This window comes from Mesoplodon densirostris, chromosome 18 (assembly GCF_025265405.1).
Source record: "Mesoplodon densirostris isolate mMesDen1 chromosome 18, mMesDen1 primary haplotype, whole genome shotgun sequence".
Classification (NCBI taxonomy): Eukaryota; Metazoa; Chordata; class Mammalia; order Artiodactyla; family Ziphiidae; genus Mesoplodon; species Mesoplodon densirostris.
The window spans coordinates 17,986,495-18,001,980 of NC_082678.1; the positions used below are offsets into that span (position 1 = coordinate 17,986,495).

At 53.0% G+C, this 15,486-nt stretch overlaps 1 protein-coding gene across 5 annotated transcripts in view; it reads left to right on the forward strand.

Annotated features, from left to right (window-relative positions):
- The first annotated feature begins 519 nt into the window (after nt 1-519).
- The window catches only part of MXRA7 (matrix remodeling associated 7), a 50,392-nt gene continuing 35,425 nt past the window's right edge, over nt 520-15,486 (forward strand). For all 5 annotated transcript variants that reach the window (XM_060080470.1, XM_060080472.1, XM_060080471.1 and 2 more), the window contains exon 1: nt 520-845. In XM_060080470.1, coding sequence (XP_059936453.1) covers nt 537-845 — 309 coding nt within the window. In that variant the 5' untranslated portion in view covers nt 520-536. The remainder of the gene's footprint in view (nt 846-15,486) is intronic.

Genomic DNA, 15,486 nt, shown 5'->3' on the forward strand with positions numbered 1-15,486 from the left:
CTTCACCGGCCAGCACCTAGAAACGTCCTCTTTGTGAAGACGTATCAAAGCAACCCCAAGGAGTAAAAGCATCTGGTGACGGGTCTATAAAGTGGCTAAAAGTAAGCAGAGTTGGTGTTTTCATTGTCTTACAGGCAGTCCAGAGCTACCGTCTAGTGAAGCCTCCTGTCTTTACTTGGCCCTTAGCATTCCCCAACTAGCAATTCCAAAGTGCCTAAGATGACCTGCGCGGGTCTAAAATGATGCCGAAAGGGCCCCGGAGTACTGGGTATTTCAAACTGCTTTTCAAAAGGATCCTAAGCCCAAAGTGCCCGGGCAGGGAGGCCTCGGCCCTTCTCAGGCCTCAGGAGCACTTCCCAAGGGGCCAGGGCTCTGGTCCCCAGCGTCTTGAGTCACCCCCACCCCCACCCCGGGTCCTGGGAGGTCGGGGGCGGGCAGGGGGCGGGGCGCGGTGGGGGCTCCGCCCCGAGGCGGGGCGCGGCGCGGCACGCTCCCTCGGGGTCCCAGCGGGCGGGCACTCGGGCGGCCGCGGCGCGATGGAGGCGCCGGCCGAGCTGCTGGCTGCGCTGCCCGCGCTGGCCACCGCGCTGGCGCTGCTGCTTGCCTGGCTGCTGGTGAGGCGCGGGGCGGCCGCGAGCCCCGACCCCCCGGAGCCCGCGCCCCCGGAGTCCGCGCCCCCGGCCGAGGCCAGCGGGACGCCCGCGCCGCTCGGCCCCTGCGCGGCGGAGCCGGCAGCCGCGCCCGAGGGGCCGGGGGAGCCCACGCCGCCGGACGAGTCCGCGCCGCTGGAAGAGTCCGCGGCGGCGCCGGCGGAGGCGGAGGAGCAGGCCGCCGAGGAGAGGCAGGTACGGACCCGCCCTCCCGGGCGCCCCTTCCCACTCTGGGGCCAGGTACCCTCCGCGGCTCGGCGCCCCCTGGCGTCCCCGGCGGAGCCGAGAACCGCGCCCCCAGTCTTGAGCCGGGCTGCCTCAGGGAGGGCAGGAGCCCGCGGACGGCAGGAAGGGAAGGTCCCGGCGTGCAGACTCAACGCCCTCCCCCACGAAGTGTCGCCGAGCCTGTCGGAGTTGTGTTTTGTCGCCTGGCTGGCTTTCCTCTTCTTGGCCTCTCCTTCCCCGGCACGGGTCATACCCCACTCCCCACCCCTCACCCTCCAGCCCACGGCTTCCCAAATCCACGTGCACGTGACTTATTTCAAGGGCTGCAATGACAGTTGTCTTGATAGTGGAAAATATAATACTTAAAGAAAAGAAAGAAAAAAAGGAGAGCTGCCTTTTCTTTATAGGCTAATTTGAAATCCAGATTTCTGAGTCATTTATGTGTGAAACCCATTGGGTGGGACTGAAAGAAAGGCACCGGACAATTGCAATCCTTTTTATTGCCGTTTCCAAACTGCACGGTGCTTTGCACACTCCCCCAGGGGCTGCAGATCAGTCGGGCCAGCGTGCAGTGAGGAAGCAGGATAAGGCCCTCCTGCGGCACAGCTGAGCCCCCCAAAGCCGCCCTCCTGCTTCTGCAGTCCAGCAGCTCTGTCCTGACCCCGCGGCTGCCGTCTTGCTTCAGGATATCCAGATGAGCGTCTGATGGCTTGTGGGCACTCCTCTGCCCAGCCCGATACACTTTTTCCGACGTATCTCTTTAGATTGGAAGCCTAGTTGCCAGGCGTGAAGCCATGCGCCTTCCCAGGACTTCAGCACCCTTGGCCCTTCCAGGCCACCAGCAAGGGTCCAAGCCTGATCAGAAGGCCTTGTTCTGACTCCTGAGGTCCCTTTCTTGGAAGGGAGGATGGCCAGGACGGTCAAAACTGTGAGCCAGCTGCTTTGGTGCGTTGTGAACATGTCTGCAGCGCCCACTCTGAATTTTGCTGGACACAATGGTTTATACTGGAGAGAACCCTTCCGGGGAGGAGGAAGCAGCGAGGCTGGGCGGAGGCATTTCTCTTTGCTGAGTAATTGTTCCAGACCCCCTGTGAGCAGGCGCTTTGCTTGACAAGAGGATGACTAATTGTGTCATTAGAGTGTATTCTGACCAGCCTGAGGAGAGCTGTTGTATTCATGCCAGGGAGCACCGAGGCCCTGTGGTTCTTGCTGACCTCACCTGTGGTGATGGCAGGTGGGGTTTGGACGTGTGCTGATGTGTTAGGTTTGCTCCCATATTTAGGATTCTCTTGGGAACAGGGGAGGTATAGGGGCTGTTCCCAGGCTGCCACTTGCTCTCAGTCAGCCCTGCTCCTAGAGTTAACACAGTGGCCCCTTTTCACCCAGAGGCAGCTTCTGGACTGAAGTTTAAAATGTTCTGTAGGGAATTCCCTGGCGGTCCAGTGGTTAAGACTCCACGCTCCTACTGCAGGGGCCCAGGTTCGATCCCTGGTCGGGGAACTAAAATCCGCATGCCACATGTCGCGGCCAAAAATAAATGAATGAATGAATGAATAAATGAATAAATAAATAAATAAAATGTCCTTTAGTGGTGCTCAGTCATCTCGATCCTCTGGGTTACAGCACTCCTCAAAGAACTTTCTACAAGGCCTCTAGGCTCTCGGCAATATGATATCTATGTAATGGGTTTAGTGGTTCTTTAAAAAGCAGCCCTGGTTTGCCTCTGGCTGGGAGAAAGCAGTCCTGTGAGGGTGAGTGGGGGCTTCAAAGGACAAGGCACCTTACGGAGGCTAGTGTGGTGGACACAGCCTCGGAGCTGGTGTGCTGCCAGAGCAGATGACTGTGACAGTTGAGGCTTGTGCGTCCCTCCTTCTTCTCCACGGCCTGACATGATCCACCCAACGGGAGAATTAAGTTTAAGTCCATTTCCTCCTTTGGAGGCCTCGCCCTTCCCTTTTGGGTTCAGGTCTCCAGCCCTCTCTGAGCTAGCAAGCCCCCGTCGACTCCAGCTGTGCACAAGGCCCTGGGCCAGGTGCTGGGGGACACAAATATCCACTGTTACTCACTCCCCCGCCTTCCCGGTGGTGCGGTTACCCTGAAAGGAGCTGCTAGAAATTGTCTGGAAATGGACTTGGGCATTTGCGAGAGCAGGTCCCACCGCTTTCTTCTGATGATCACACTGCCCAGTCCTGGAGAGCAGACCGGAAGGCCCACTGGGGAAAAATAACTCAAGTCAGGGTTTGGGAAAGCAGCAGGGACGCCCTCAGCCAGCCTCTCCCTAAGTGAGCAGCGGCAGAGGCTGTGGGAGTGGAGGGAGGGCAGCCCCGGCTGCTGAGAGCGGGAAGGCCCAGCCCCAGCCCCGGGAGAGTGGCACTTAACTCACCTCTCCCCTCCCCCCTGCATTTTCCATTCTAATCCAATCGCCTTCCTTCTTGGAGGCCTGGGAGGCCTGAGGCAGCTGCTGCCCACGCTCACAAAGCTGATTATTGAGAAGGATCCAGAGCCCAGGGAAGCAGCTGCGGCTGTGGGTCATGGGGAAGCGTCCCCTCGGTGCAGGAGAACCAAGTCGCATGAAGGGCCTCCACGGGCTGGGAGGCTGAACTGGGAGTGAAGAAATGCGGGCAGAGCAGCCAGGGCAGGGAGGCCGAGCAGAGGGCAGAGTTGTATTATGAAACCTGTAGTCATTTCTCTCTGAGGGATTAGTGTGGGAGCGGGCAGGGGAGGGGGTGGGCGTGCCCCACCCTCACAAAGAATTATGGAGAACAACGTCAAGAACGGGAGCTGGTCCCTTTTAAGCCCAGGAAACAGTGCTTTTTGGGAGCTGAGGTATAGGTTAGGATTTTAGGATTTGCAGGCCTCTTACCTAATGGAGATGTGGATTCTAGCAAGGCTGTATTGTAGGATACCAAACAGTGGTCATGGGCAAAGGGTCAAGTGTCCTTCAATAGTACCAGAGTCAGATAACTCTGTCTGTGCCAGGACTCAGACATCCTGGTGCTCGGGCCCTCAGTCTACTCAGAAACGGAGTAGGGACTTCCTATAAGGCAGCTGGCCAATGTCACAGGCAGGGAGACTGTTCGAGATTGAAGGAGGCTAAAGAGGCAGGAAAGACAGATGAAATGCCTGATCATTGATTGGATTCTGGATTTGGGGTGGGGGGTGTGGAGCGGGGGTGTGGGGAGCTATAAAGAATATTTGGGGAACTTCCCAGGTGGTCCAGTGGTTAAGACTTCGCCTTCCAATGCAGGGGGTGCAGGTTCCATCCCTGGTCGGGGAGCTAAGATCCCACATGCCTGGCGGCCAAAAAACCAAAACATAAAACAGGAGCAATATTGTAACAAACTTAATAAGACTTTAAAAAAAAAAAAAGAATATTTTGGAGATAACTGGATCATGTGTCAAATGAATGGTTTATTAGATCATTTTATTGTATCAATGCTCACTTTCTTGAGGGTGATGCCGGCATTGTGATCATGTAGAAAAATGTCCTTGTCCTTAGGAAGATGCATGCTGAAACGTTTAGGGGTAAACATGTCATGATTCAAATAGTCGCACACACAGATCATGGGTGTGTATGGAGAGAGAGTACAAAGATGGATGGAAAAATGTTAAGGATTGGTGAATCTAGGTGAAAGGGTATATGAGTGTCCATTGTATTATTCTGTCAACTTCTCTGTAGGTTTGGAATTTTCCAACATACAATGTCGGGAAAAAGGAGCCCAGTGCGGAATTTCTCGGGAAACGGCTTGGTTTTTCGAGCACTCTAGGGGTGCTGGTCTGATGGAGCTGCAGAGCCTCCTCTGTCTGTCCTTGCCATGCAGCTGGGCCCTGGTCCACCTTTTCTGAAGTTATCTTGCTGTTAGGTCCATCTTGTCACCAGCCTTGTCACCGCAGGTCTGCCCCCTGGGAGCTGCAGAGCCCCTAGCCCTCCCAGAATGATCAAGAAGCAGGTAAATCCCATCCCCCATTATCTGCCTGAACTTCATTTATTTTTTTTTCTTTATTGTATTTTATTTTCATTTTTTCTTTTTCATGTCCTGACCTTCGTGATGTCAGCATGACTCCACTTTTCTGTTCTCTTAACAGAAGCCAGTTTAGTGGAGGCTAACAGATATCTGGCAGTTGTTCACAGCACTTTGAGTCCACTCGGGCTGCTGTAACAAAGTACTGTAGATTGACTGGTTGAAACAACAGACATTTATTTCTCCCAGTTCTGGAGGCTGAGAGTCCAAGATCAAGGTACTGGCAGATTCGGTTCCTGGTGAGAACCCACTTCCCAGCCAGCTGACAGCTGCCTTTTTGCTGTGTCCTCACACAGCACAGAGGACACTCTGGTGTCTTCCTCTTCTTACGAGGGCCCGAACCTCATCACGGGGGCCCCCACTGTCATGACCTCATTAAACCTAATTGCCTCCCCTAGGTCCTACCTCCAAGTACCATCACATTGGGGGTTCAGCATATGAATGCTGGAGGATACAAGCAGTCTGTATCAGATCTAGTGATTTTCTGGGGGGGTGGGAAACAGAAATAATCCAAATGTCCATTAATTAGGACGTTAGATTAGTAAGCAAATTGGTAGCAATAAGTAAGGAAAAAAGCTGAACACAAAACAGGAATAATGTCTTCCCAGTCATCACCATGATGTACATCAACTAAACAAGATGGCGCAGAGGGCTGGAAGCAGAGTTCAACGTTCAGAACTGCAAGAGGGTGTGTTTTATAAAGTTCTTTAAGCTCATAATTTTTTTTTCATATGAGAAAGAAGTCGGGGCTTTCCTAATAGCTAAATTTCGTTCATTCTTTCAGAGATAGAGTCTTGTTTGCACATAGAAATTGTAGCTGTCAGAATTTTTCTACTTAGTGGGAAGACGTGAACTCCTAAAGAACATACCTTAAGAAGAAAGCTGTCTGCCTTCAGAGAGTTAGAAATAAAACACTGAGCGTGTTCACTTTTAGACAGTTTCTTTTTGGTAGCCTTTTCCTTCCCAGACCATCGGCCCAAACCACAGCGTGGGAGGGGTGAGACCAACTTAGACCCTTGGTGGACGTTCTTTTTGAGAAATGCCAAGTCCCTGGTAGCCAGAGCATTTCTGGAACAACCTGAGTCTGAGCGCACTTGGTTTGCCCCTGTTAAGGACAGATAAATCGAAGAAGGGTCCAGAAACCTCCTCCTGTCAGGCCCTGATGCACAGACAGAGCTGTTGGCTGCCATTCTGATTGCCTGCTGCCTGATCAGAACCAAAAAAGGAAGCCTGGGATGCTAATAGCAATCATTCCTTCTCTCTTGCCAGGGAGGTGGGCGCATGGGTCACTTTCCCCTGGCCAAGGTGGCTAAAGAATAGCTAATGAGATTAAATAGCCTGAAGGAAACCCAGTACAAGAATTCATGGAACTTGCTTATCTAATTTTTTTGCCTCAGAATAGCCTTAGGACTTGGGGAAGTCACTTAACCTTGTAGATTTCCCATCTACAAAATGAAGGGGGTGAACTAAAATGATGTCTGATACCTCTGTAACAATCTGGGATTGTCTGCTTTCTAGTCATCAGCTCTTGTTCCATGGCCTGGGTAGAGCGTGTGTCTGCGCACGCTCGTGTTTTTTTTTCTTCGTTTGTGTGTTTGTTTTGGCTGCATTGGGTCTTCATTGCTGCGCACAGGCTTTCTCTAGCTCTGGCGAGCGGGGGCTACTCTTTGTTTCGGTGCATGGGCTTATCACTGTGGTGGCTTCTCTTGTTTCGGAGCACGGCTCTAGGCTTGTGGGCTTCAGTAGTTGTGGCACACGGGCTCAGTAGTTGTGGCTCGTGGGCCCTAGACCGCAGGCTCGGTAGTTGTGGCACATGAGCTTAGTTGCTCCACGGCATGTAGGATCTTCCCGGACCAGGGATAGGACCTGTGTCCCCTGCACTGGCAGGCGGATTCGTAACCACTGCGCCGCCAGGGAAGTCCGTGCTCGTGTTTAATATTTCCAAGTTAGAAATCCTTGCAGACATTGCTAACCCTCTGGACAGTCTGGTTGAGACAATCCTGGGCTTGGTCTCAGCAAGGGCCTAATTCTGTGACCTTGGTATTAATACTCTTTCTCCCGGCCAGATTCTTCCTTGCTGAAGTCTCACAGTCTGAGATCAATCTCAAGACAAGAAAATACCTCTGGCCCAGTGGCCTCCTATGAAGATCTGTAAACCTACTCCAGGGTCAGACCATTCTTTGTCTTTATTCCTCATGATCTAAAGCTGGTTTCCCTTCCTCGGGTGGAGGCCTCCTCAAGAGATCTTAAATGCTGGCCCCCTACATTCTGTTATTGCCCTTGGAGTCAGTCATGGTCAAAATTCTTCAGCCTGGCTTTCCCCAACACAATGATTTCACTTCTTCTGACCCTCTCAGATCTGATTTGGTCAGTCCCTTAGTTTTCTTCCCTGTCCTTGACCTTCTCTATTAATCCCAAAATGTAGAGACTAGAATTCAACGTAATACTCACTGATTGAGGGTCTGGTAGATGCCTGATTGCTGCTTCAGGGTATTTTTTTTAATGAAGCTTTTGATGTCCTCTAAATCCGATTTATAGGAACAGTGCCAAAAACTGTTAATCTGATAGGATTGAATCTGGCAGGCTGATGTCTGAGCCAGACAGAGTGTGTTTGGGGCTTGTGAATGTGCCCTGATTGGGATCTGAGGTCAGAGTCTGGGATGGTCCCTTTGGTCTGGACGTTTGGATACAGCGCCCTACAGGCTGGCTCCTCATGCCCTGGGGCAGTGTGCAGCTCCGAAATCTCTCTCTCTCCCTCTCCCCACAGCCCTGCCCCTTGAGTCAGTGGTTTAGCAGGTACTCTCCTTTGCTCTTTGCTAGAAAAGCTCCTGCCCATAATATCAAGTGGAGCACTTACATCAGGGCCTGGACCACCATCGCCATCTCCCAGAATACACTGGCGACGATCGGCCTCCTGGTCTGTGGTTGATGGTGCCCAAATGTATATGCCCAGCCCAGCACCGTCCCAGCTGCCTCCGGACACCTCCCCTCTGTTGTCTAATGAGCACCGCAGACAGTCATGTCTGATAAGTGTGCCTCATTTCTGTCCCCCTGGCATGCCCTGCACCTCCTCCCCAAGCCCAGTGATCTTCAGCCCATTGGGAGTCTAGCACCACTCCCACAGCTGCTCAGACCAAGCGCCCACGTGTCTTCCTGGTTTCTTCTTTTCCCTCTCCCGCCCACCCGCAGTCACTCCATCCGCCAGTCCTGTCACCTGTGTCTCCAGAAGGCCTCCTGCCTGCTGCCACGTCTGCCCATCTTTCTGGCCACTGCTCCAGTCCAGGGCTCATCCGGCTGTTCAGTAACCTCCCAAGCGGTGTCCCTGCCTCTAGTGTGTACCCCACCCAAGCCCCACCCCGCAACCAACATAGAAACCTCATCTCCTCATCTCCCACAGAGTAAACTCCGGGCTCTTACCAGGGCCCCTGAGGCCCAGCAGGCACACACACACAACACACACACACACACACACACACACACACACACACACACACGCACGCGCGTGCCTGGCGCCGCCCCTCCCTTGCCTGGCAGACTCTCCCCAGCCTAGGTCTTCACAGATTGCTCATCCTCCCCTTTCAAGTCTCTGTGTCCTTGGCCACCTTGGCGGATATAAATTCCCCCCAGTACATCGTCCCATCCGGCTGGCTTCCTTCTCAGCACTCAGTACGGGCTGAGATCATCTTTTATTTTAGCCTGCATTGTCTGCCGCAGTGGAATGTCAGCCCATGAGAACAGAGTCCTTGCGTGCCACGTTCATGGCCACGTCCCCAGCTCCTACAACAGGCCCGGCGGACAAGCGGCACTCAGAAAGAACTTGCTGAATGAATAAAAGCTGCAATGACAACAAAAAGGAAAGAAAACTCTGCTGGTTCCTGCCGAAAGGCAGGCGCTGCCTCCTGGTAGGACTGCCCTGGGCAGCAGGGGTCTTATTTCCCTTCACGCCCCGGCCTCTAGCCCAGGGCCTTGCGTGTCGCCTGCCTGCAGTGCACCCTAGAGCTGTGTATTATGCCCCAGCGAGGCAGACGGCTCTGCAAGGTAGTCACCCCCCCAGTGTGAGACGTGTTCAAACAGACTGGATAACTGGCAATTCATCAAAGGTTTTATCCACTGGAGTTTTGTACTGGGTAGAAGCCATGTTAGATCAGTGGCTTTCTAACATTTTTTAATGCCCCGATACCTTTTTCCCTCTTTAATCTTACACGGGAGGAAGCCCAGTGCACAGAGGAAAAGCGGAGCTGCTCTGGGCGAGGGTCTCCGCCCTTCTGCCCCTCCCCCTCCTCCTCGCAGTGGTCCCCGCAGCCCCTCCACTCGGCTCCAGGGCTCTGCCGACCGCGGGTAGAATAATAACATCAGCTCAAGACCGTCCAGGTCAGATCCTGTGATCTCAGAGGACCCCATCCAGACAGAGGAAGGAGAGGGGCTCAGGGGTGAACAGCCAAGGACAGATCCTGTGCCCGAGGCTGTGGTCCCAAGGATGACCCTACGTTCCAGCCCACCCCCGCACCCCATGGCACACGTGGTGGGTGGGAGAGGATGGCACTTGCCAGTAAGCCCTTAGAGAGTGACCTCCCTGAGTCTGGAAGCAGGAGAGCTTTGAAAGCCAGGGGTTGTTTGGATTGAACGTGGCAACCGTCATTATGGGGCTGTGGCAGGAAGAGCGTCATGAAGTCTGCGTTTTAAGCTGTCCTCAGAGCAGATGACTGGAGGAGAGTGGAGTAGAGGACACCGTGCCTGTGAAGGCACTGAGTGATTGAGACAGGAGTGGGGAGAATGAGGGGGCGGATCCCAGACGGCTCTCCAAGGCGGGGAGAGTCTAGAAGTCAGAATAGAAAGGAAACAGCAGGAAATTCCCTGGCGGTCCAGTGGTTAGGCCTCCACACTTCCACTGCAGGGGGCTCGGGTTCAGTCCCAGGTCAGGGACCTAAGATCCCGCATGCCGTGTGGCATGGACAAAAGAAAGAAAAAGAAAATCAGCATTCCCGAGCTGTGATAAAGTGTCAAGATGCTGTGACTGCAGGGATAAAATGGACACGTTGAGGGGGCCAGTTTGGGACAAGAAGACTTCAGTTTCTTGTCACGGGGCACGTGCCTTGTCCAGCTGCACGTGTGGATTTAGAGAGCTGGCCTGAGCGGCCTCAGCCTGGAGCGAGGGTGGCTGAGTTGTTTTGATGGTGCGGGCAGAGAGCGCAGCCTGGTCGTGACCTCTGCTGGCCCGTCCTCCCCACCCAGAGCCGGCACCCCGGGGACTGGCGCCGGCTCTGCTCTCTCTGCTCGTCCGACAGCCGACGCTCCCCTCTGAATGCGGAGGATGAACAGCCTGACTGCCTGATGGAATAATCCTTCTGGAAGGAGTGCCAGCCATGTCCCGCCCGCTCCCGCCTGAGTGGGAGCCTGGAAGCAGCCCTTGCGCCAGGAAACCCTCTCCGGAGAAGGAGGGGTCAGTTGGCCCGACCCAGGCTGCGGGGTGGCGCATAGGGGATGCTGCGGCCCCTGGAGAGCTTCCTGTTATCTCTGTCGTTGCCTCCTACGCAGGGAGGGAGGGACAGGCTGGCCTCCCCCTCTGCCTGCCTGGTGGAGCCATGGTCCTCCCTGTCTAAAACCAGTCCGGACTAACTGGGGGGCAGGGGCGTTGGTGCAGCCACAGCAGAAGGCAGCTCAGGTGGCTGGTCACAGGGTCCAACAGACCCTATTTGCAGGACTCCAGGGCAGACCCATCTCCTTAGGCAGACAGACAGACAGACGGACAGACAGCTGTCTCTCTGCCTCTATCTCCCCCCATCTCTGCTCTACTTCAGCCTGTGTATCGGGCCTGGATCAGCCAGGGCAGCCATAAATGGCGATGTGCTGCCTGTCAGCTATGCATGTGGCCCCTGGGGGCTCTGAGAAGCCTCCTTCCAAGCCCCTGTGTGCCCTACAGCCCCCTCCCATCCCCTCCGCCACCCACCCCTCTTGGCCTCTGGGGGACTCCGGTCTTGGGCTCCTGGCCTTGGCAAGGCTGTCAGGAGGCCCTCCCTCCACCTGCCTCCATTGGTGGAAAAGCTGAATTAGAAAAGTAGCCCATATGGCAGGCTATAGTCAATACTAATTTTAGTAGATATTGCCGTGTCTTTTTTTAAAAATGAATTTAATTTGTATAGGAACAAAATATATCTTTCCCAATTATAAAAAAAAAAAAAAGAAAAGTAGCCCAGGGCTTCCCTGGTGGCGCAGTGGTTGAGAGTCCGCCTGCCGATGCAGGGGACACGGGTTCGTGCCCCGGTCCAGGAGGATCCCACATGCCGCAGAACGGCTGGGCCCGTGAGCCATGGTCGCTGGGCCTGCACGTCCGGAGCCTGTGCTCCGCAATGCGAGAGACCACAACAGTGAGAGGCCCGTGTACCGCAAAAAAAAAAAAAAAAAAAAAGTAGCCCAGAACGTGTGAAGTTAGAACTAGTCTCTAACCTGCTGAGACGCTGGTCACTGAGCAGACCGGGGCAGGGTCTCAGTCCCACGCCTGCTCTGGGGAGCAGCCAGGATGACACCAGCTGTCAGTCTCAGAGGGTGTCACCAATTCACAGTTTTCATTAAATTGATTTACTTTCATTTGCACTTGGGGTATTCGTCTGCTAGGGCTGCCATAACAAAGTACCACAGACTGGGTGGCTTAAACAACAGAAATGTATTTTCTCCAGAACTGTAAGGTCAAGGTGTCGGGGGTCTGGTCTCTCCTGAGGCCTCTCTCCTTGGTTGCACATGCTGCCTTCTTGCTGGGTCCTCACGTGGTGTTTCCTCTGTGTGCAAGCTTCCTGCCGTCTCTCCGTGTGTCCACATTTCCTCTTAAAAGGACACCAGTCAGACTGGATTAGGACCTACCCGAATAACCTGACTGAACTTACCTCTTTGTAGACCCTCTCTCCAGATACAGTCATGGTCTGGGGTACTGAGGGTTCAGACCTCAACATATGAATTTGGGGAAAGACACAATGCAGCCCTTAAGGCACGGGTACCATGCAACAGTCTCAGGACCAAGGGCATGGACCAGAAATCAACAGTGGTGATGGCCTCCTGTGAGATCTGCAGTCAGCGCTCTGAGCAGCTGCTCGGTGCATCCTGCCTCCAGGCCTGGTCCTGGCCGAGCTGTGGGGCACGGCTGCCCCACCGGCCACAGGAGAGCAAGCCCCAGCGTGGGACTCAGACCCTGAGAGCCCTGAGGGGTCGTCTTGGGCCTTCGAGACTCATTCAGCAAAGACAGAGATGAGGGCCCAATTCCTTTAGCCTCTCGGTTCAGGCCCTTACATCTCTCAGCTGTGCTTTGAACATCCCACTCACCTGTGCTTTGAACCTTCCTGCCTCCTGTCTTGCCAGTGCATCCCCCACATACTGTTCCCAAATGCAGCTCTCATCCTGTTTCTCGGCACTTTGAAGCTTCCGGTGGCTCCTCAGGGCCTTGTCCTATATAAGCTCTCTAGTCCAGGCCCTGCATTCCTGGCCTCCTCCCCGCCACGCAGTCACACCAAACTCCAAGGAGTCACTGGAAAAGCCGGGATGTTCCAGGCCTGCCCAGCTCTTCTCAGACCCAGCTCAGGATCCTCGTCCCTTCCAAGGCTTCCCCTGCGCCTCTCAGGCTTAGCTGAGCTCCCCTCCTTAGGGCCCCCCACCATCGTGTTGCTTGAATGCATAAGGTATGTACCTGCCAAAGCAGAACTTAAAGATGGGATGTGTTGCGAGCAGGTACGCAGGCAGGTAAAATCTTTATCTTTTGGCCGCACTATGCAGCTTGCAGGATCTTAGTTCCCCGACCAGGGATGGAACCTGGGCCCCAGCAGTGAAAGCGCCAAGTCCTAACCACTGGACCACCAGGGAATTCCCAGTAAAGTCCTTACTGACTGCTCTTCCAGACAAAGGCTTCGACAGAGCAGTTCCAGCATTTTGCACACGGTCGGTCTCCCTTTATTCTTTTCCTTTGCTGCCGTGCACACAGCTCACCATCTTGAAGCAAAGAGCACTGGACTGAGGCTAAAGAGTCCCAACCTCCAGAAGGGTTTCCATCCTTGTCTCAGTCGCTGTTACACATTTTTTATAAAATAAGGGCAAAATGCAATAAAGAGTGATTTTTAAACTTTTTTTTTTTTTTAAATAATGGAAGGCTTTCCATTATTATGATGTTGTCTAGAAGACCAGTAAGTAACCCAGATAAATGTGAGGCCTTGGGCACCACCCTGGAGCAGCACCCCCTACCCACCCCCTCTGCTGTGTAGCTGGTATTTGACAGAGGCAAGAGCCTCCTGGCAGAACGTGAGATGTTCTGGGCTTGCAGAGTGGGATGTGAGTGGACAGTGGCCGTGGTCAGGACTCTGGCTGTCGGTGACAGAAACTGGGTTCAGGTGAGCTTTCGCAGAACCAGGATTTGAGTCGCTCACATACAGGGGAGGCAGGGGTGGAACAGCCAGGGACTCCCCGCCCCGGTGACCCTGGGCAGCTCCCGAGCTCCCAGTTCTGGAACCAGAGGTCCCTTGTGCCCAAGCAGAAGTTGGGCCCTGGGTCACATCCGCCTGCCCTGCCCATCATGGTGTGCAAGGTGGGGTGGGGTCTGATTGCCCATCTGGCAGTTCCCACCAGGACCACAGGCTTCAAAGGGCATCTTCTGAAAGAAGGGGGTTTCTGTGCAGACAGAAAACAGTAAATGGCCGATTCAGCAATGTTTTCCAAACTTCATTAAGTCTCAAATAAGAAATCTATTTGAATTGCATCCCTGTCTATAAAGTCACAGAAGTTTTATAAAACGGTATCTACATCAACCACACACACACCACTATTTATCTTTAATTTCATATTGGGATACAGGGTCGCCCCCGAAGTCTTAGTGTAGTTTTAAGTCTTAATAACTGAAGAAGTGTAAATGCTACAAACCTACAAAATACATCAGTTGAGTATTTACTTATTTAAATTCCTTTTATACTTAGTTTCCTGACATTTGAATGCTGTGTTTTTCATTTTAAGTCTTTGTGAGTGCTGGAATCTGGACGGGCGAGCAGGTAGAGGGGTCCTCTCCTGTGGGCACCTCAGATACCTGGTCGACCTCCCTTGAGGTCATGTCCAGACTGTCACGTGTGCCTCCAATCCTCATAAGATCACAAGGCTGGACTCACAAAGGCAGTCCCTTTAGTCACTGACCATCCGCCCATGAATGGTTTTCCAAAGTCTGAAAATCAGCTAGAGCCACTAGACGGGGGTATTATATGAATCTGGATAGGAAACGTCAACATATTTAAAATGTAGATAACTAACCTTTCAAATGTCATTTTTTGGTATGTTGGGAGCATTTATGCTTCTGAAGTTATTAAATCTTAAAAAATCACATTAAGATGTTGGCTGCACAATTTTTAAATACTAGTAGCAACCTCTAAGTTGCTTTCGTGACTCACCAACGGGTCATAACCAGTTTAAAAAGTACCACACTTCAGGGGCTTCCCTGGTGGCGCAGTGGTTGAGAGTCTGCCTGCCAATGCAGGCGACGCGGGTTCGTGCCCCGGTCTGGGAGGATCCCGCGTGCCGCGGAGTGGCTGGGCCCGTGGGCCATGGCCGCTGGGCCTGCGCGTCCGGAGCCTGTGCTCCGCATCGGGAGGGGCCGCAACAGTGAGAGGCCCACGTACCGCAAAAAAAAAAAAAAAAAAAAGTACCACACTTCAAAAGTCAAGTGCAAAATCCAAATGTAGACCAGCCTCTCCCCAGGGGGGTGTTGGCAGGTCAACTGACACCGTGTCTCTTTGGGATAAAGAGGTCTGCCTTGGTTCTTGAATTTACCATCCTGGGTAGCAATTATCTGGGTATGTGTCTTTCCTACCGGACTGTGAGTTCCTTCACGAAGGGGCTGTGCTTGCTTTTTCTGTTGTTTTTCCTTTAGCCTTTGTGTCCCTCGAACACAGTAGGAGAATTGGCCTACCCTCTAGTCTTGATATTGGGCTTATTTCTGGGCTCCAGCCCTGATTAGATTAATCTGTTTTTCTTTCTGTGTTTTTTCTCTTTCTTTTTTTAAAGAAAAAACTATATAGTAGCCCCAAGCTCACTGTTCAGAGATCCCTGTGTAGCATTTTAAAAATGCAATTCATGCCTATTGTTAAAAAATCCAAATTATACTGAAATGTGTAAGATGGAGAGGAAAGGCCGCCCCCAACCAGCTCTTCTCCCCAAAGGCGGTCGCTGTTACCGGTGTCTTTGCGTGTCCTTCCAGAAAACGTTTTCTCCGCATTTATGAGTGTATATGTGCACTTCTGTTTTGACATGCACACCAAGAATGTTGCACTCTTCACCCTGTGCTGCTTCTTGCTTCTCCCTTTGGTAATGTATCTCAATGTGCTTTTCACATCGGTACGTATGGTCGCCTCCTTTTTTAATTTTTTTTTTAATTTAAAAAATTTTTATTTTTCTGGCTGTGCCATGTGGCATGTGGGATCTTAGTTCCCTGACCAGGGATCGAACCCGTGCCCCCTGCAGTGGAAGCTTGGAGTCCTAACCACTGGACCGCCAGGGAAGTCCCCAGTCGCCTCCTTTTTAAGGCAGTGTTGCACAGTATATGCGTGCACTGTAATATATTTAAGCTGTTAATA